Source organism: Phyllostomus discolor, chromosome 10, assembly GCF_004126475.2.
Source record: "Phyllostomus discolor isolate MPI-MPIP mPhyDis1 chromosome 10, mPhyDis1.pri.v3, whole genome shotgun sequence".
Taxonomy (NCBI): Eukaryota; Metazoa; Chordata; class Mammalia; order Chiroptera; family Phyllostomidae; genus Phyllostomus; species Phyllostomus discolor.
This window is the reverse complement of record NC_040912.2, coordinates 30,706,234-30,727,995: the sequence shown is the minus strand read 5'-3', so window position 1 is coordinate 30,727,995 and position 21,762 is coordinate 30,706,234. Positions and strand designations below refer to the sequence as shown.

At 41.1% G+C, this 21,762-nt stretch overlaps 1 protein-coding gene across 4 annotated transcripts in view; it reads right to left on the bottom strand.

Moving 5' to 3' along the window:
- Positions 1–2,565: 2,565 nt before the first annotated feature.
- PEX1 (peroxisomal biogenesis factor 1) overlaps positions 2,566–21,762 on the bottom strand; it is a 48,697-nt gene continuing 29,500 nt past the window's right edge. The window contains exons 14-25 of one of the 4 annotated variants that reach the window (XR_004899624.1): positions 21,451–21,640; positions 21,068–21,234; positions 19,966–20,100; positions 17,184–17,248; positions 13,967–14,109; positions 13,780–13,883; positions 12,799–12,975; positions 11,570–11,800; positions 9,925–10,122; positions 9,499–9,629; positions 6,405–6,522; positions 2,944–3,039 (exon numbers count right to left, since the gene is read on the bottom strand). Coding sequence is in view for 3 of the 4 variants with exons in the window: in XM_028525847.2 (XP_028381648.1) it covers positions 2,955–3,039; positions 9,499–9,629; positions 9,925–10,122; positions 11,570–11,800; positions 12,799–12,975; positions 13,780–13,883; positions 13,967–14,109; positions 17,184–17,248; positions 19,966–20,100; positions 21,068–21,234; positions 21,451–21,640 (1,626 nt within the window). In the remaining variant the exon portion in view is untranslated. Of the gene's footprint in view, positions 3,040–6,404; positions 6,523–9,497; positions 9,630–9,924; positions 10,123–11,569; positions 11,801–12,798; positions 12,976–13,705; positions 13,884–13,966; positions 14,110–17,183; positions 17,249–19,965; positions 20,101–21,067; positions 21,235–21,450; positions 21,641–21,762 lie in introns of those variants that run through there. The other 3 variants (XM_028525847.2, XM_036010618.1, XM_036010619.1) reach the window with 3 other exon arrangements.

The window sequence follows — 21,762 nt, the reverse complement described above, 5'->3', positions numbered from 1 at the left end:
CTCCTTTCAGCCGGTTTCCATGTCACGCAAAGACTGGTGACGTGACCCCACTAGTCTTTGAGCATCTCCTTGTTCTCTAGCCCCAGTAAGCTTTTGCCAGATTCCTTTTCTGGGGTTGGTTTCTGCTGCTTACAACTAAACACTCTGATGGGTGCAGAAATCAGTACCAAAAGTGGTTGCAGGCAACACACCTTCAAGAAAATAAGGAAGACTTTGGGACTAGTAAAGGCTGAAGGCAGGGAAAATGCAACCCGTGTCCAGGGGCCTGAATGTGGGAGCGCCGATACAGCCACCGCAGTATCACAGATCAGTCCCAGGGAGGAAGTGCCAGGCCCGGGGGGTTGCTGCTACAGAATAGTATGAAACACATGAGGATTTCAAATAGTTGAGCCGACTACAGTGTTAGAGGGCTTGAAAAAGAGGAAGACAAGCTCCGATGTTTGTATTTGTAACTCAAGGTACAGACTGAAAACTGGGGGTTTGTGTGGCTGCTGTAAGTATGCCTTATCTTTTGGAGCCACGAGGCTGTCGGCTGAAGATCAAATGCGGAGTTTGGTCCCGCAGTTTACTGGATTGTATTGTCCTTCGGGTTCACAGCCCCATCAGATCTCTAATGGGACAGTTAAGGCATTGGTCAGAAAAGTGTGGGCCCCGAGAGTTGGGGTGGGGACACGTGGAAGGAACCGGGCCCCCACCTGTCGTACATTTGTCTAGATAGTGGAGCAGCCCCTATGTCTCTTGCTGGAAGACCCTGAAATGCCCACATCTGTGGGGATCAGTCCTGCAAAGGGAGTTGATTCATGATTCCAAACTATCCACTGTCAGATCCCAAGTCCCAGGGAATGAAGAACTACAATATTTTGCTTTTTTTTTTTGGGGGGGGGGTGTCTTTTTTTTTTAATCTGAAGAAAATGTGTAGAGATATAATATGTGTCGGGGTACTAGGCTAAGTAGGTGTTAATGTAAAAATAAAGGGCCAGCCCTGGTCGGTGTAGTTCAGTGGATTGAGCACCCGCCTGCCAACCAAAGGGTTGCAGGTTGGAGTCAGGGCACATGACTGGGTTGTGGCCAGGTCCTCAGTAGGGGGTGAGCAAGAGGCAACCACACATTGATGTTTCTCTCCCTCTTTTTCTCCTTCCCATCCCCTCCCCTCTCTCTAAAAATAAATATTTAAAAAATATTAATAAAAATAAAAGGCCCAATTAAGAGGCAACAAAGTTTTATTTGAGATAAAAAAGAATGGCTGTTACGTAAGCACTGATTCAGGAGGAGACCCCACAGTGCTCTGGTTAGGAGGTGGAGGCATGGGGTGGGTGCCGATGAGAAGGGAAGGGGCACAATTACATGAATTGAAGGGAGGAGTTCTTATAGGTGCAGACAAGCTGACATAGTGATGCTAATTCTAAAGAACGTCTTTTAAGTCCACAGTCAGGATGTCTGCTTTCTTGTTACCTTAGCAAACAGTTGTTGGGGCTACAGGGCTGCTTTAGGCCCAGTCTGGAGGTTGTTTTACCCAGTTTGAACATTCCCGAGGTTTGAGGCGATTACTGTGGATGGCAACTCCAACTCCATTTTAAAATGCTTGTTATTTTTCACATTAGGAAAAACATAATTATTGGTCAAGTTTAATACATCAATGTATCTAACTTACTTATGTACTTAATTTTTGATTCAGGGGCTGCATCAGCGTCAGGGATGTTCTGATTCCAGGGCTGGGTGGCTGGGACTCACACCCAGTGACTCACACTGAATAAAGGTGAGATGCCAGCAACGCCCTGGTGTAACGTGAAGAAATCCACAGACTTTGTGAGATGGGTTTGTTGAGTGAATGCGTTATGTGCAACTTGCCAACTTACCACCACCCAGCTCTGTTCCCCAAGACAGTGGCGATGTCAGAAAACACTCCATGGCCGTAAGAAATAAACTGGTGTTGCCGTGACCTGTGTGGCTCAGTTCTTTGGGCGTCGTCTCGCAAAGCAAATGATCACATGCCCAGGTTGTGGGTTCAGGCGCATGTGAGAGGCAACCAATGTTTCTCTCCTCTTTCTCCTTCCCTTCCCCTCTCTCTAAAAAAATTAAACTAAATATTAAGAAATTGGTGTGTTTGTTACGATTAGTTTTAGCTGCAATAGGAACCCCACTCAGAGAGGTAAACAAGGGGTTTATCTGTCTGGAATGAGAGGCCTAGGAGTAGCACACCCAGGGCTAACATGCCTGCTCAGGGAATCCCGCTCCTTCTGCTTCTTGCTCTGCGATCAGCTGCCTGTGGTCTTCACCCTCGTGTTTGCGAGATGGTTGCTGCGTCTGCAGACATTGTGCCCTCATTCCATCAAGGGGGCCCCCTGAGGGACTTCACCACCCTACACTCTGGTCCGAGCTATGTCACACAGCCATGCACCGCTCACAGTAAGGTAGAGCGGACATCACTCAGGATCCTGGTCTTGACGCTGGATGTGTAGGTTAGGGAAATGGGATCTTGTGTCTGGTCAATGGAATAATTAGATTTATCTGAATTTTGTATAAATGCCACATTTGCTGATATAAGAAGAAAAAATTGGATTTGTAAATAGGATATTTTATTTCTAAAACAGTCAAGAAGTTGCTAAGTATAAAACTTGTCAAATGCAAGAAAGATGTTGAGTTTGCAACTGTGAGTTCTAAGAAATGTATTTAATTACACTGTTTTCTTCAAAGGAGAAAAAATTACACTGTTTGGCTAGTATTATTTCATTAAGGGTTTAATATAGATTTATAGGAAATAAAATTCAGAATCTGTTATAAATATCCCACTATACAGTATTACCCTCAAGTAATCTTGATCATTATATAACCACAGGTTTACAAACCTGTGATTTTACAGCTTAATTTATTAAATTAAAAAAAATTTACAGACACCATTTTTAATGTTACAACATAGGGACAAGTCACCGAGAAAAAAAAATCAGAAGTATATTTTATGCTAGAGTTACTTTCTGTCCGGGTCGAAACATTGTTCCACTTTGGTTTTTCCTCTTCTTTGGATTTTGAAAGTTTTCATACCTAAAAAAAATTAAAAAAAAAAGTGAGATTTAATACATGTAAATGTTAAAATTAGAAAAGACCATGCATTGTTTGCAAATAGAATTATGTTTAAAAAAAAAGATTTGATTTACTTTTAGAGTGGAAGGGAGGGAGAAAGAGAGAGAAACATCAACGTGTGGTTGCCTCTTGTGCGCCCCCTTCTGGGGACCTGGCCTGAAACCCAGGCATGTGACCTGACTGGGAATTGAACAAGCAACCCTTTGGTTTGCAGGCAGGCACTCAACCCACTGAGCCACACCAACCAAAGCCAGAATTGTTTTAAGAAACAAAATAACAAGCTGGAAAAAAAGTGTTCGAAACAGAAATTAAAGACAGTTCTTACAAATATATTTTTTTTTCTTAAAGATTTTATTTATTTATTTTTAGAGAGGGAAGGGAGGGAGATAGAGATAGAGGCAGAGAGATAGAGAGAAACATCAATGTGCGGTTGCTGGGGGTTATGGCCTGCAACCCAGGAATGTATCCTGGCTGGGAATCGAACCTGGGACACTTTGGTTCCCAGCCCGTGCTCAATCCACTGAGCTACGCCAGCCAGGGCACAAATATATTTTCAAAAGGTGAACACCTCACTAGAAAAAGGAGTAAAGGGGACATATGGACAATTTAGAAAAGATAAAATGCAAATGGCAGTGATTAATACAAAAACATAAGTTTCATAGTTTTAATCAAGTAAGTGTACATTTTTAAACAAGATAGAGTTTTTCTCCCATCGGCCAGGACTGGAGAGACGCTATGACACTGTGAGTGAGCATGTGGTGGAGGCACTCGCTGCACGGCTGCTGGAACCCGCACTGGCATTTCTGGCAGGCAGGAAGGCAGTAATTCCAAGCCTCCAAACAGGCGAGGGCCCTGTGATGCAACAATGCTGCCTCTATCCCAGCCAAATAAGAGTATGTGCGAACATTCAGCTCCAAGAATGTTAATTATCGCATTGCTTTTAAGTGAAAAGCTGCAAACAAGTGTCCCAAAACTGGGTATGTGGGATAACCATATTAGAAAGTGTGTTAAAAACAATACAGTAGTAACTTGCTTAAAATGTGAGGGAATGTTCAAGAGGAGCGGACAGATGAAAGGGGAACAGCTCTTCAGCCCTGTGTGCGGTGTCTTACTTTAGTGAGAAAGAAACACCTGAACATGCAAATAAATAAGCTTTGGGAGGCAGAGGGGTTAAGGGAGGTTTCCAATTCATCTACAGTAAGTACATACTATACAGTAAGTACATGCACACTGGGGAAGAGCAGAATCAGCCACAACAAAATGTGCCACTTTGGCTGGTGGATCAGTTTGGGCTGAAGGGAATCAAGACTCAGCAGCCTCCGCTTTTTACCTCTCCCGTTAACTGAAAGAGTTCAGACAGGGGTCTGCACCAGAAAGAGAGCTATTACCAGAGCTAACTTTCCCATCTGAGTGCCTCACTGCGTGACAGGGCGAATGCCCAGCTGGCTGGCACACGTGTGTGCCATGCACGGCCTCCCTCCCCTGCTCAAACTCTGGCCCCTGCCCCTCTCCATACTTAGCTCAGAAGAGCCCAGAAGCTTTAACTGCCTGCCTACCTTTGAGTTTCATATTTTTATAGGGCTCCGTAGGTACAAGATTAAATGTTTTTCACCTGTTCATCTGTCTTTTGTCAATTTAATTCAACAGTCAAAGAACCCGAGGAGGGAATAAGGGGGAAAGTTTCTACCTCACGGTCTGGCTGGTGCCCAACAGCAGCTCCCCAGTGGCTGCCGCAGCGAGAGACCCCGGGCCCTCGGACAGGAGCTGCCGGCCGAAGGGAAGAGCTGTGCCCACACCAGCCTCCAGGACCTCTGCCAGCAGGGTGAGTGGTGAGGGTCCTTTCCCCTTCTTGAACTTCAGATTAGCAGGAAAAACTACCTGTGTGACCCTGTTCTCTGGGTACAGTGACTCTGGGAAAGATCTGTTACGAGCTCGTTTTCTAGGGATCCTTCCTCCCAGAGGCGGCTGTTCTCTCGTGTCATCGGTTGTGAGGAGGAGAATCAGAGGGTAGCAGGCAGACACGGGTCCTGCAGGCCCGGGGTTTGAGCCAGCCCTACAGACAGGTGAGTTCACAGGTCTCTTCAGGCAGACTTTGCTGTGGGCCCCCCATACAAAAAAACACCAAATGAGGGCTCCTCTTGCCTGTGTGCCTTGAGAGCTTGGCTGTGTGGCCAGTGAGAACATTCTCTCGGGTCTCCGTCAGCCAGAAGGTGCAAGTATCGCTGTGTATCTGGCGGCCGGTCAGACAGACTGACGACCAGAGATGCGGAGTAACTAGCAGCGTCCTCTCCGTCTGATGTGCCAGCTCCCCCCTAACAGGCTCCCAGCCCACAAGCGGCCTCCGCCACCCCAGCAGGGCGTGTCCCGGGCCACGGGTCAGCGCATCGGTCACTGCAGGCGCCTCTCATTCCCGTGGGAAACCAGAGACAACGTTGTCACCACACCACCTGTGCCACCTGTGCCAACGCAGGTCTTTGCTTTCTTGGGCTAGTTCTGGGAGTAGGCTTGATGGATCTGCTGAGGGCTGTATCTTTTGCAACCTACTTTGGGATGGTTAAGTCCCAAAAAGATTTATGTTAATCTTAACAGGGATTCAAACCAATAAATTTCTACTTGTCAATGGCCAAACAGATCCTTTGACTGGAAAAACTTCTAAATTTGCAAATGTTTTAGAGACCTCTCATCCTTCCTGCACCTGCGGAAAGGCCGAATTAGAACGAGGACACGAAGGAGTGCGGTGCTGGCCTCGGGGGCGCCCTTGGCCAGACGGGAGAGCAGAGAGCACATCCGATGTCGGTTCCCCTTCTCAAAGCCCGGTCCTGTCTGCCGTGTACTCTTCAGCTGACAGCCACTATTTTGTGTGAGTTTCAGCTGTGCAGCATGGTGGTTACAGCCGGACGTTTACAAAGTGTTTCCCCCCCCCATTTCCAGTACCCACCTGGCACCACACGTAACCGTACATTACTGGCTACATTCCCTGTGCTGTCACCCGAGACTAGTCTGTAACTACCAATCCGCACTTCTCAATCCCTGCACCTTTTTCACCCAGTTCCCCAACCCCTTCCCATCTGGCAGCCATCAGTCTGTTCTCTGTATCTATGGGTCTGTTTCTGGGTTTTGTTCTTTTATTTTGTTCTTTAGATTCCACATATATGTGAACTCATATGGTATTTGTCTTTCTGTCTCACTTAACATTAATACCCTCTAGGTCCATCCATGCTGTCGCAAGTGGTGAGATTTCATTCTTTTTATGGCCAAGTAATATTCCATTGTATACATGCACCACTGTCTGCCTGTTTACCTTCCCTTTCCCCTACAAGATTTACAGCTAGCACTCAGGCCTGGGGGTTGTACAGGTCACCCATGTAAATGCTGAAAGCCAGGAAGTGAATTTAAAAGAATCATGCCCTTTGTGGATGTCTTTACCTCCATGTTCAGAACATCCCGCCAAATTTAGAGATAAGTCAGAAGGACTACCGCCCACTGGAACCCTGCCCCCGGGGGCCTTCACTGGCTGCTGAGGGGTGTTCTTCCCCACCTCGATTCTACTGGAGTTATCAGACAAGCCAGGTGGCCCTGCAGGGAAGCAATTGCAGGGGCTAAAAGAAGCAATTGCAGGGCCTTTCCTGATTAGGTGAGCTGATCCAAGGCTGAATTGTACAATCAGGGGCAGGGAGCGGGGGAGGAGGAAAACATTCAGAGGCCTCTGCTAAACATTTTATATAGGTTTTTTAAAAAATTCCCATGGGCAAGGGGGCAGGAAGAGAGAGACACAGATCGGCTGTATGCACCCCAACCGGGGATCGAGCCCACAACCTGGGTATATGCCCTGACCAGAAATCAAACCTGCAACCTTTCAGTTACAGGACGATGCTCCAACCAACTGAGCCACGCTGGCCAGGGCTACATGGGCCTTTTAAAGGCACATGGCATTAAATCCTGACGCTTTAGGATACAGGCCCCTTTTGATTTCTGCTTTAATTGTCTGAAGGTGGTTGGATGGACGGTCGGCCCCTTGACTGCATTCAGGCTGCAACCAGTTCTCTGAGGAAGTCAGACGGTCATTTCACAGCCTGGGGTCTTTGTCAAACCAGAAGTGTGGCTCCAGAGACATTTCAAAGTCCTCCCATCTTTCCCAACTCCCAAACTACCCTATTCCTCTCAAAATGCTTACAGATATTTAGAAAAGAATTGTCCCAAAAAGAAGGAAAATTTTAAATAGTAATTAACCTAGATACTAGAGAAATAAACCTCATAACGCCTAGGAGAAAACTTGCGTTCTTTCTCTGTCTCCCGAAGATGGAAATCTTACCATGTCTCCGAAACGTGAACACCTCGGGAGACAACGACGACACTGCCCACAGCCACCTGAGGCCGCAGTGAAAGGGGAAAGGACTTTCTAAAGCACAGGCTGCAATAAAAGCTCCTTTGCCCAAAGTCTAGTCCACAGCCTCCGTAAGATTACTTATCAAGGGCCAAATACAAATCTTAGAAGTCTTCTCCATGAATATTAGTAGAAAGCTTTAGCCATCTGACCAAGTACTCTTAACTTGTTCTATCAGAGAGACAATTTGGATTCAACTGTTATTAAACTAATGAGTTTTGTATTGTTGTACCTGATTTGTGGCTCAAATTTTGGAACGGGAGCTACAGGGTATCTGTGTCTCTGTTTATGTATGTCTATGGATGTATGTTACGAGTATGTGGTATTTTCCTCTGTCCAGATGGTGCTGCCAAAATTAATTTCTCAAAAAGCTCTACTTATTGGATTAGCCAAAAAGTATTTAGTTTTTTTTCCATAAAATAAGACTTTTTTTTATTTTCACAAATAACTTTATTGATTTGGATAGTTTGAGTATGTCAGCTATCTTTCACTGTTGGCTTCTAGTGGGTAGAGGCCAGGGGTGCTGCTAAACATCTTCCAATGCATTAAAACAGCCCCAAAGCAAAGAATTCTTGGGCCAAAATGTCAATAGTACAAGAAACTTCACGAACCACTTTTGACAGGTTTGATCAGTCACAGCACCTTCTTCATAATTTTTTTTTTACATTTCCATTTCCTGAATCCCTGAAAACTGAATGTAAACAACCTGATAAAAACTTTCCACAAATCACAACAACTCATGCGTGGACAATCTTTGTGCCTGCACTGTGTGGGCCACGCAGAGAGTTCACCTGAACATCCAATAACATCACTGGAGACAGTCAACCTGCAGAAGATGCTGTCATCTGACATCTAGAAACCTCGACTGGCAGCCCTGGGAACTCAAGACTGCGGTTGTGGCCTGCTCTAGTCATTAACCTTTGTTTTTCTTTCGTTTCCACAGAGATGTGATCGCCTGTACAATACAGGCTCATCGGGACGATGCTCCAACCAACTGCACCACCTGGCCAGGGCCCAAAGGTAACTCGTTTTTGTCTGAAAGACACCCACACGGCGGCACAAACATCTGACTGCCACACGGCCGCTCTTCTCACCTTGCTTTCCCTACCCCTCTCCTCAGGACAGCGCTGCTACACAAGCCTCAACTGTCTAACTGCCTTGGAGGCTCTTATTTTTATGGGGCCCCAGTAACGGTGCAATTAAATTTTTCTGTTAATCTGTGTTATGGTAATTTAATTATTAGATCAGCCAAAGAATCAAGAAGAAAAGAAAATTGTTCTGCCCTGAAAATGTACATACACATGCATACCCCCCAAAAAGAGTTGTAACTTTTAAAGAACAGGAAAAATCATTTCTTGGTTGGTCCCTAGTCTGTGGGTCTCAGACTAAGTCACTGCAGACACAGTTGCAAGAAGCCTGTAAATCCAAATGTGTACAAGTGAGTAAGCCTGAATGTACCGGAATGTTCTTGAGGTTAATAAAATACAAATTATACTGAAAGTGAAGCCCTGGCTGGTGTGGCTCAGTGCACTGAGGCTGGCCTGCAAACCAAAGAACCTCCTGTTTGATTCCCAGTCAGGGCACTTGTCTGGGTTGCAGGCCAGGTCCCCAGTAGAGGGCGCAAGAGGCAACCACACACTGACAGTTCTCTCCCTCGCTTTTTCCCTCCTTTCCTCTCTCTAAAAATAAATAAAATCTTAAAAAAATTAAAGAAGTGAAACAGGTATATTTTCCCTAACATTTTCGCAAACTTTATATTGGAATCATTTTGAACTTTTAATTTTCCTTTCATTTCTTCAAAGCTTGTAAAATTAAATCATTCATTAATTCAAATCAAATGAATTGGCTAATGAAAATTCATGTTTGACTACTATACTCCTGGAGTTTTTGGGTGTTTAAATGCGTAGCTACTAAACAAATTCCTGAATTGGTTTTTAAATATTCAAAATATAATTTTAAATAAGAGTTTTAAAAGTTCAAGTGAATAACTGCCAACTCTAATGATACATACTTATGAAGCAGAATCTGTTACTTACAGCTCAGCAAAATTCTTCCAGTCGTCTTCGCTAATGGATGGCCTTGTGTGACTGAGAGCAGTCATTAAATGAGACTGACTAATAGCCAGACTGGCTTTGACTGGTCCTGGTCGGGTAAGGGAGTCATCCTCCTTTAATAAAGAAAATGACAGAAAGTTAACTTTGGGACGTGATTAAAAAGCAGCAGTCCAAGTGTTCTTTCTTTTTGTCAGTCTTCTCAGGGGACCACGAATTCCCTTTCTGGTTAAGATGACTAAAACTTGCTTGGAAGCAAGGAAGCACATAACAATTTGATCAACATGTTTCAGTCCCTTGTTTATAAATATAGCTCATTTATAAATCAAATAAATAGGCATACATTAAAAAAGGAAACAACTTTTAGAAAGTTGTTACGATTATAATGGTCGGGGGAGAGAAAAGCCATACTCCACTTTGGCTCCGATATCTGCCCTTGATAATGCTGATATCGGCTCTCAGCTGATCTCTCTGTTCCTGTGTGAGTTCTTGGTAGCCTTCCTGGGAAGCTGTTCTGAACATGGGAGGCTGTGAGAGCAACTGCTCTTTCGTAGGAACTGCAGGGAAATCCTGAGTCATGGAGCTTGGTGCAGACAGGCACTGCGAGCTCTGCAGGGTCAGGTGTCACGATGAGAGAAGAAAGGAAAAAGAGGGAGACAAGAAAAGTATGTGTTTATCAAAGACAAAATTAAAAATTTTAAGCACTAAAACCTTAATATGGGTAAGCTTACATTTTAATTAACTGAAATTAAGCAAACTGTTCGTATTCTATAAAGGTCATTTGTATCTATGTTGAACCACCACTGGGTGAAAACTGCCACAGCGCAAGGTCCTGCCAATGCTCTGTTACTAAATCCACAGCACTTAAGCCCCAGGGATGGGTTCCAAATGAGCCTTAGTCCTAGTTTTCAACAAGTATAAGGTTCTGGGACATTTCCATATAGAAGTTAAGAAATGGAAGCCCTGGCTGGTGTAGCTCGGTGGATTGAGCTTGGGCTGCGAACCAAAGTGTCGCAGGTTTGATTCCCAGCCAGGGTACATGCCTGGGTTGCGGCCCATAACCCCCAGCAACCACACATTGATGTTTCTCTCTATCTCCCTCCTTTCCCTCTCTAAAAATAAATAAATAAAATCTAAAAAAAAAAATGGAAAACAGAATTAAAGACTCAAATTAAAACAATAGCTTACTACTCTTGGGAATAAAAAGCGGTCCCTTATTTTTTTTTAAAAACCTGAATAGGGCAAATTTACAAAAACCAAGAAAAATATACATAAAAGTATTATGCGTGCCAAAAAAATTAACAATGAACTACTTTTAATATTGGGGAATATGTGTTGAATGCTACTTTAATTAAAAGAAAATGATGCCCCAGCTGTGTTGGTCAGGGGATTGAGCACCAGCCTGTGAACCAAAAGGCCACCGATTTAATTCCCAGTCAGGGCACATGCCTGGGTTGGGGGCTAGGTTCTCTAGTTGGGAACATGTGGGAGCCAAACGATTGTGTCTCTCGCACATTGATGTTTCTCTCCCTCCCTTCACATCTCTCTAAAAAGTAAACGTTTTTTAAAAAAATGATATTGCCTATATTTAATCTAAACATTTTCCCTGTTAAAACATTATTACTACTTACACCATTTTTACTGGGTTTGTACTTTCCACCAAAAGTTTAACAGATAGATACCATTTGGTTATCAACAATTTCTGACATTATTTTACCAAATTCCTTATTATCCTCAAATGTCCTAATAACAGAATTTAAATTAATATAAAATGGATCTGCTACTAAAGATGTATGAGAACCACTGATGAAGGGAGATAAATCTGAAAGAAACCATCTGGCTACATTGGCTCCCCCTAGCTGCCAGCTCTGTCTTATAGGTCTGACCAAAAAATGAAAAGGACTACTTAGTGTAAAGAAAACAAGACTATTTTACTGAAGAACCAACCAGTCAGAAAGAACACATGGGGCTGCTGAGGAGACCAATCACTGTTCAACTTTATACCAACATATGGCTTCATATCTCAGAACTGTCCAATGACGACTGAACATCATACCAAATCAGAGGAGGTTCCATTTCCAAGATCCGATTCATAAGAGCTTCCAAAGTAGAGCCGGTACATGTTGAACTTGGACTCATCAGGAAGCATCTCAGACATCTCTAGAGAAACAAGGGACTGATCTAAGCCACACTCTCCGTCTCCAGCTGAGTCATCAGAGCCACTGCTGTGGTTAAGAAAAACCATTGAAGACAGACTCAGATCACTGTCGGAACTGGAGCTTCCATCCTAAAACACACAGAGGGCAACCAGTTGTAAAGATCTAAATAATCCACAACTCAGAAATAACACAAAACATTCTAACAGACCAGTACAAGGCAACTTGAGGCATTTTAAAAAAAACAAAACTTATTCTCCAATGGTTCTGAAGACATAATAGAAATTTAACTACTACAGTTTTTTAAAAGACAATATGGAATGTGTAGATAAGGTGCTAACCAGCTGTCCCAAAATTCTGTAACAAACCTAGGAGTCAGACTTCTGTACTTTCCAGATACAAACCTTTTCTGATAATGAAAGAGGAAAAGAAAGAACTTCAATGGCTAACCAAAATTAACAACAAAAACTTAGTAGTATCTGATTTAGGGACATCGGGCCTTGCAAGACTCCCCCCCACCAAAAAAAAAATGTAGGAAAGAGGAGTACACAGGAAACCTCTTCCTAGAAAGTGTATTGTACAGTCCATAATGTAGCAGAGTTCAAATTACCTGCCATAAAAGTTAAAATCAAACTACTATGGTTAGAGAAAAGGCTGATTCTAAGGCTTACAGAAAGTGGTACAAGATGAACCTAGAACAACTTGTTGTGCCAGGAAGTAAGGTAAGTGACCAAAGAATGAGCAAAGGACACAAAAGCCACCCCAAAGCAGCTCCTATTGACCAGATCAGGGACAATGTGAGCTTCAAAATAGTTATTTTTTAAAATTAAAGTACCTTTCTGTCTGTATTATCTAATTCATGATATCCCAATTTAAATATCCTTCTGCACACCAACACGCTTTGCCAACAGTAGGTAATGTTAAAAAGACACCAAACTCTTCTCGATTACAAATTCTCTGCAAAGTCAATATTTCAACTAGGGAACATCTGACTAAAGGTAAACGTCTATATAGTTTACCAAAGTTGCTAAAAAGCAGGATTTTTTTCCACGGTTGAGATTTTGGCACTGAACTTTCCTTATTGTTCATGAAACACCGTAGTAACCAACCATGTCCTCATGTAACTTACGGGGAGCCCACAGGACAGCAGCCTTCCGTGCAGGGCCTCCAGCTGGGCGTTGTAAAGCAAAGCTTTCAGGTCGGCTCCTGTGAAGGAGTCGGTTACTGAGGCCACGTGCTGAAGGTCCACGTCATCCGCCAGAGGGAGACAGTCACTGAGAACGTTCAGAATTTCAAGGCGTGACACCTGAAGGGAGAAAAACTAACTCAGTTAACCAATAAGACATAAAATTAAATATTACTTTAAAATGTGTATCTGAAGATTTTTTAGAAATTAACTTTACATATTTAGTAAGTTTTATAAGTCAAAAAAAAAATACCACCAGTCTACTGTCTGTCCTCCTTGGGACTTTTTTCCTAACAACGTGCACAGGGAAGAAAATGAATGAAAATCAATATTCTTAAATATTCAGTGTAAGTAATTTCTTATGCAGATGCTGCTTATTTTCTAGATTTGGACAAATGTGCTGAGAGTATTTAAAAAATTAAAATAATTTAAAGAATAGCTACATGTGACATATATTTAGATATTTTATACCTTTGACTAATTCTTTCGCTTCTAAATTTAGGAACAAGAGTTGGAACAACACAGGACTAAGAACAATTAAAATTCATGTCTGTATGTAACCTGCTTATGTGCTTATGAGTCATATGCTTGACTCTGTATCCGAGTCTTTTTTGCTGGGCTAATGAAGTGTGGGATCTTTAAACACAGGAGATGTGGACATGCACTACTTGGGGTTTCCTTCCTTTTTTTTCCCAACTGGCCAACACTGAAAGATCATGAAGTTTTTAGATTTGCATGGACATGGCTGGGCCAAAGACAGGCTCTGAACCTAAATCAGAATCTTTTTATGCTGTGAGCAGTGGCTAAGACCTTTGCCTAAAGCTGGTCTTCTGAGGACAGCTGCTATTACCTGGCAGAAGTCAAGTTCACAAGGAAAGAGTGCAGCATTTGTTGGGCTTTGGACTCTGAATATGGAACTGTCACCTGATCAGGAGGAGGACAGTATACACATTTGTCCAGGCGGCCAGGCCTAAGCAGGGCAGGGTCAATCAAGTCAGGGCGACTAGTAGCAGCCAGCACGTAAACACCTGGGGGAAGAAAACACAAACTGTTCATGAAATCTTGGCGAGGCTTTGTTACAATGAAATATTTCGGTGTTTACAATGATTACCCTGTAAGCCTTCTACTCCGTCCAGCTGGGTCAGCAACTGATTAACGACGCGGTCTGTGACTCCTGTGTTATCGTGGCCTCGGCGAGGAGCAATGGATTCAAACTCATCGAAGAACAGAATGCAGGGCTTTGCAGCCTGTGCTCTGGAAAAACAAACAATATTTCATAGTTGAACTGGGCTTCTGAGTTTGCAAAGTAATTTTATATACATATGTATACACGTTATGTATTTAAATCTTCACAATGAATTCCTGAAAAAAGGCAGGCATATGTAATTATCCTAGTTTTCAGTAAATTGGGTCTTAGGTCAAGGTGTCTACCTAAGACTGAGGCCTTCTGGACAGGGACTAAAACAAAAACCAGAGTCTTACTCAATCAGTGAAATACTTCTTTGATTCTTAATATAAGTAAACACTTTTTATATGCCTATTGGTCACCTTTATTTCTTTTGTGAAATGCCTATTCACTCTTCTTGTGCATTTAAAATTTGGCAAGCTGTTTTCATAGTTTCCCAAGAACTCTCTATAAAATATATTTTTGTTGTGTATATTACCTTTTATCTAATTTGAACTTTGACTTTTAACTAATTTTGTTTTAATTAAACAGAAAAAAAAATTCCATTTCTGGAAACAGGCTGGACTAGATGTCTGAAGAATTGCCCATAATACAAAATAGCTGTCATGCTGCTGCTGAGAGAAGGACCAACAAACATCTCATTAACCCTGCAACGGTCGTGTGTATTCCAAAGAGATGCATTCATTACTAGTATGGGCTAAAATGCAAGAAATAAAAATACTACAAATTTGCAAATTTATTATATTTATAGAAAATACATAATTTTATTTATTTTTAGTTACAATGTAAAAATCATAAAGCAAAAAATAAAAAATTTTCAAATGATGGAAATGTGGGTATAGCTGAAAAATGCAATCAAGAAAATGTCTTTGACATTAATCAGAATCTTCAATAGCTGGCTTCGCAAAACATTCGTGACAGTCATTGCAGACAGTATCGCTGTGCTCAAGGCACAAATACTTCTCACAACACTTGCAAAAATATTTTGATAAGCAACTCAAGTAGCATTCACTGAAGTTCTTCAACATATTTTGGATTACTGAATCAGTATATTTTCTAGCCATTTTCAGTGGTAAATTAAAAAAAAAAAAACCCAAACACAACACTGACTTCGAAGATCATGAAAAAAACTGACTTAACCAACACTGACTTAAGAGTTCTCAGTATCTGAGATACAATTTACTATGGAATATCACACACTCTTACAAAACACGTGCTATAACCAAACTTGTGGCTTAAATGTTAATGGCTTAATATTAGTCACATACAAACACGCAGCTAGTCATGACCTTGAACCTATGCACACCATATATGTAACAATACTTAAGAAAAGGGTTTGCATCTCTCAGATCAGTCGTGACCTGAATGACAAGATAAATCTTCTGGGGCCAACAAGAGACTAGAATGATCTGCTCATTGAATGACTGTCAAAACTTTCCTAGGAACCACTGGGTCTGACATTTGATTTGGGTAAAGATTTTTAACAAGTGACTCATTTTTTTCCCTACAGTTACGGGACTATCCAGATTTTGCTTCTTCTTTCTGTGATTTTGGTCAATGATCTTTTCATCTATGTCACCCAAGTTTCAAAGATACTGACATAAAGTTCATAATATTATTTCATAATTTTCCTTTCTTTTATGTTTCTGGGTATCTTTAGTCATGTCACTCCTATAGCCCTAATACACACTGTTTATTCATACTCTTTATTTTTATCAGACTTCCTGGAGATCTATCAATTATACCAGGCTTCCAAAAAATATTTGGGTTTGTGAACTTCTCTATTGTTTTCTATTTCACTCATTTTTGCTCTTTATTATTTCCTTTTATTTTTAATTTATACTTCCCTAATTTCATGAGATGGATACCTACTCATCAACTTTCAGTAATTTTTTTTAAATGAGCATTTAAGGCTGTAAGTTTTCCTTGAAATAAGCTGTGTAGCATCTGATAATTTTAATAGAATTTTCATTATTATTTAGTAGTGCTGAGTATCTTCCATTTCCTCTTCAACCCATAAATTTAGAAGAGTTTTTTTTTTTTAAATATCTAAATGAATGGGAGGGGATTATCCTTTTATTTTAACTTGTGTTTTCAGAAAATAGAATCTGTATGATACTGTTTCTTTGAAACTTACTGCTATTGCTATTTATGGACTGGCATATGGCCAGTTTTCAAGTATGTTCCAGGTGTGCTTGAAAAGAATAAATATTCTCTAGTTGCTGGGTACATGTTCTAAACATGCTTAGATCAATCTTGTAGAACATACTGTTTCAATCTTCTAAATTTTTACTTTTAAAACTCTCAACCAAACTACTGAGACCTGTGTTAAAATCCTACTATGAGGGTGGATTTGTGAATTTCTCTTGCAGTTCTATCAATTTTTGCCTGAAATATTTTGAAGCTATAGTACTAGACAGAAACAATTTTAGAATTGTACTATCTTCCTGGTAAATTGACCCTTTTGTCAGTATGTGGTGACTGTCTTTATCTATTAAATAATAATGCGTTCCAGATAATGTTCATTTCTTAAATTGGGTGGTGGATATACAAGAGCTCATTATTTTTCTTCAAAATATATATGTATATTACATATATTCTTCTAATGGCTTATTTTATAATAAAAATTTAGAAGAATAAAGTAGCTTTTTAATTTGAAAACTCCCTATAATCTGATTATATTTAAATAATTATCTTGATTCTTAAATATCAGTTTCTTATTCATATGTATTTTATATAAATGCAGCAATAGGTATATACTCTATTTTAATTAAGTTGGCCACGTGGAATCTTAGTTTAAGAAAGATAAACTAGAGTGATTATGTGCTTCATACTAGGATCTACTTGGAGAGTTCTTTGAATGACCACTTATGATTCCACCTTCGGCACTTCAGGAATATTTCTATTGTTAACATAAAACCAAACAATTTCCAAAACTTAATACTGAAAATGTTTTATATTTAAGTGGTATTTGGTGAAACGGAATCTTTGTTCTTCACATAAATCACAGGTCTAAAATATCAGTTCTAAAACAAAACAAAACAAAAAAACCCACAAACAAACAAAAACAAATGAAGACCTAACAACACTGATTGCTAAATAATAGAGTCAGCAGCTTAAAAATCACTCATAGGTAACCAACCTAATAAAAATATCCCGAACAGCTTGTTCACTTGCTCCAATATATTTGCTGAGTAACTCCGGCCCCTATTAGATAAAATAAAATTAAATAAGAGTAAGATAAAATTATTTAAAAATGAAATATAATTTTTGTTTAAGACTAAGTCTAAATGCAGTCATGAAAAAATTTTAATGATTAAATAAATGTCTCAAACACATTTAAAATTATGTGGCTGGAATACATATCACACCACAAGTCCCACCCTGGTCTCCTCCGCCTACAACATCTGCCCCCAGACAGTCTCATGGCTCACTGCTTCGTTCCACTTAGCTCTCCGACCCAACGCCAGGTCCTCAGAAAGGCCTCATGGACGACCCCCTCTGTGACCCAGCCCAGGGAAGTGACTGTGCACCTCCTGACCCTGCTCGCCTTCCTCATCAGCATTCACCACCAGCCAACAGTGTGTTACACACTGTGTCTGTTGGTCCTCTCTCACCAGTAGTAAAAAGCAAGCTCCAAAAAGGCAGTCCTGTTCACTCCAGAATCCCCAGTGCCAAAACCAGTGCCTGACACATAGTAAGTGCTGAGTAATTACTTGTTTAGTGAAGCAATGAATGGTTTACAAAGGGAAAATGTTACATCTGTCTCAAATCTTTGGAAATTCCAAAAAATGTGTAATAAGATGAATTACTTTAATCAGCATCTTCAATTACTGAGGCCAGTTTATTTGTACAGAAGTTGAAGAATATGCAATCTAAAACAAACTTTACTACATATAACAAAATCAATAAGGACAGTACTTTAAATTGGGATCTTTTTTTTTTTTTAAGATTTTATTTATTTATTTTTAGAGAGGGAAGGGAGGGAGAAAGAGACAGAGAGAGACATCAATGTGCGGTTGCTGGGGGCCGTGGCCTGCAACCCAGGCATGCGCCCCGACTGGGAATCGAACCTGCGACACTTTGGTTTGCAGCCCATGCTCAATCCACTGAGCTACGCCAGCCAGGGCTAAATTGGGATCTTAAAATTAAAAAAACAAAAACAAAAAACCCCACAAAAAACTGAATACGCCCTAAAGTGATCTCCAGTGAAAAATTATAACCTCAAAAAGACCAAATACTGATCAGGATATGTGACCCAAGTCAAGAATATCTTATACACAGTCATCTACATATCTATTAATATACCAGCATTTAATTAGATTTCCTTAACACAATCAGAGAACTACAGAGGATGGAACAAGAAACAACTAAGGCCAAAGATGGGGGACTAGGCAGCAGCACACTGGTGTCAGTGCAAGGACCCTGCCCCAGCCCCAGAGCTGGAGCTTGCTACCGAAACCTTTCCACGGAGAACTTACCCCAAATGGTGATTTGGGAATTTACTAAAGGGGTAAGACGTCCTCCCTGATGGGACAATCTAAAATACAACAATTATCACAAGCTTTAATCTTGAAAATTATGCCTTTTTAAAAATAGTGAAACTATATTCTAATGACAAGCAAAAAGAAGAGCATGGTCACAGTTATTCCAGAATCCAGAAAAAAAGAAGACAGGAAAATGTAAATGTTACAGTGTTTCTCCATTATTGCCATGAAACCAGCTCACAACAATTCACGTTATAAAAGAGGGTAGGCGTTAACTGGATCTCGAATTTACTGCATGGGCTTTCAGGTTATACATGAATCACGTCACAATATATGCCTGCAATGTAACCACACTTTGGTTGACTAACATTGCTGAACCCTGAACCCATACAACAAAGATACCATACTCCAGACTAGTGGACTCTGAGGCCTACCCGTGGCCAATGAGACATGCTAGCATGTCCCTTAATTACCACACTCACCTGGTATCTGAAAACACTTAGGTCTAGTGTGACATAAGCGAAGGAGAAACACAGCCAACAAATGACGGAACCATAAAAACCCGGCCTCCTGCCTCAGTGTGCTCTCCGCCCCTAGTCTTCTAGGTTTTCTTCTCCCTTCAAGCACATTGTGCTCTTTGCTCTCTGATTATTTATGTGTAATTCTATGTATAATTCATGAAGCTTTGCCTTGAGCAGGAACACAGTGAGCCCTACAAGAGAGGTGGCTCATTATTCAGTGTGCCTCACAGCTTTAATAAATGGGTCATTGCTCCTACTAGCTTTCCAAATATGAAACCCACAATCGAGAGACATAAATGGTGTTGGCGGGGATGTGGAGAGAGACCCTCAGACATGCTGGTGAGAACAAAATGGTGCAGTCACGGTGAAAAACAGTCTGGGGTTCCTCAAAAAGCTACACATAGAATCACCGTATCATTCAGCAGTTACACTCCAAGGTCTATATATTCAAAAGAAATGAAAATATGTCTACACAGAAATTTGTACGCAATTTAGAACAGCATTCTTTGTGACAGTCAAAAGGTGAAAACAACCTAAATGTTTAGCAATGATGACACTACACATACTGTGCCACACCCATACAAAGGAATATCGTTCAGGTGTAAAAGGACTAAAACATGCTCTACAACTTGGACGAACGTTGAACATATTATGTTAAGTGACAGAAGCCTGTTGCGTGACATATAATTCCTTCTATACGACATGTCCAGAACAGGCAAATCCGTAAGACAGAAAGCAAATCAGTGGATGCTGGGGGAAGGAGGGAATGCGGAATGGGATGGAAAGTTTAGAAACTAGAAAGAAGGAACAGTCACACAGTATTGTGACGGCATTCAATGCCTTTGAATTGCCCAACAGTTAATGTCACATAAATTTTACCTCAGTAAAAAAGAAAAAAGAGAAACACACAACATACCTTGACGCTGATAAAATTCATCCCACTCTCTCGTGCAATGACTCCAGCGAGCAGGGTTTTCCCTGTCCCAGGAGGCCCGTACAGCAGCACTCCTGTTCTCTGTCGTATGGGCAAGTTCGCAAATAACTCTGGGTACTGGAAAACACGCAAGTGTGACCAAGAGCTCAGGTCCTAAATGAATGACTAAGCAGCAGCCAAAGATCAATGTACAGAAGAAAGTATTCAGATGGCAGTAACTGCCACCTCTATTACAGAGCAATGATGGAAAATGGACTCAAGCAAACTACCTCAGATTTTTCTCAGTTGGACCATAGCACACATTCTACATAAAATCCATGTAGCCGCATCAAATTTTTTCCATTTTTTCCTGTTTAATTAACATTATGAAAGTATTGCATTAAGAAAATTAAAACCAATCTTTTAACAAGGACACTGCCCTCTATTCATATGACAGCTATGTATATTCAAAGAAAGAAAATGGTAGAAAAGCTTGGGTAATGATAACAGTGAAATCTCCCATCTAATTCCGCTGAGGTCCTTCCCCATCTCTCTCCTCTGTGCAGGTCCCTGACCTCAGGCAGTGATCCTTCTCTCTCAGGTTTCCGATTCAAACACACTAACCCCTAGACTTGACCTTCTGATTGAAAGAGCAACCTACACTCGCTCCCTGTGTCCTGCCATCTGCCGGGTCTGTGCTGCCTGATAACCTGCCTTCCCAGGACTGCCACCCAGAGTCTGGAAATCGGGCTTATCCATCCGTTCTGTGACCGAGATGACTCTTGCACCTCCCAGCGGATTCCCATCTATTTCTGTTCAAATCCCAGCTGACCGCTCATTCTGCTTTGGTACAGCCTGAGTGTGTCCAGCAAAATATAAGAGTTACGAAATCTACATCAAAATGTATTTACTGTAACTATCATCCCAGTTTTCCTTATAGGATTCTTATGGGCAAGGAGTATAACAAATACGAAGCAGTGTGAGGCTTTTCTCTGGTAACTAAGTAAATACTTGTTAGATCAAACTGAGGCTGGGGAAGCCAACACAGGGAGCCAAAGCCAACGACTCTGCGGTTCGTCTGGGAGTACTGGATTTTTTAAAGTACCTTGGCTGGTAACTGGATAGTGTCCATGAGTATCTGCCGCACTTCGTGTAACCCACCGATCTTGTCCCAGCCCAGGTCCTGAGGTTTATGCAGGTTGACGTTTCGCAGAGATGCAGGAATAAATCCTTGGAGAGCCTTTTGGAAGTCCAGTGTTGTTAAAACTAATTCTGTTTAAAAATGAACAAAACTATTTTTGGTTGTCCTATCTGTATATGAATTTTCAAAATATGTCAATTAACTTAGCTAGTAATGCCAATCTTCCACTGAAATAGCTATGTATTTGAATACTATAATGGAATATATTTAATGCTTGCTTTACTACAATTACATTTCTACATCACGGAATAAAGATTCCAAATTTTGGTTTTAATAGTAAAACATACCTTCCCTGGTGGATATACTCTGATAAGAGAGACGAGAATGTATGGCTCGATCCACAAGCACCGTAAAATCTCTAGCCACAAACCCTTCAGTTTCTTTAGCTATACGTTGCAGGTCAAGATCAGTGAACTTGTTTATGTCACAGTCCAGTTTATTTTTTATTACATTATGCAGAATTTCATATCTTTGTTCCTGAAGAAAAAAAAAATCAAATTTCTAATTTTGCTCAGCTGTGTACTTAGTGCATATACTTTGAGAACTACCAGGCCAGCATCACCTACAGTGGCGGGAAGCATTCTGGTGGTTATCCCTGC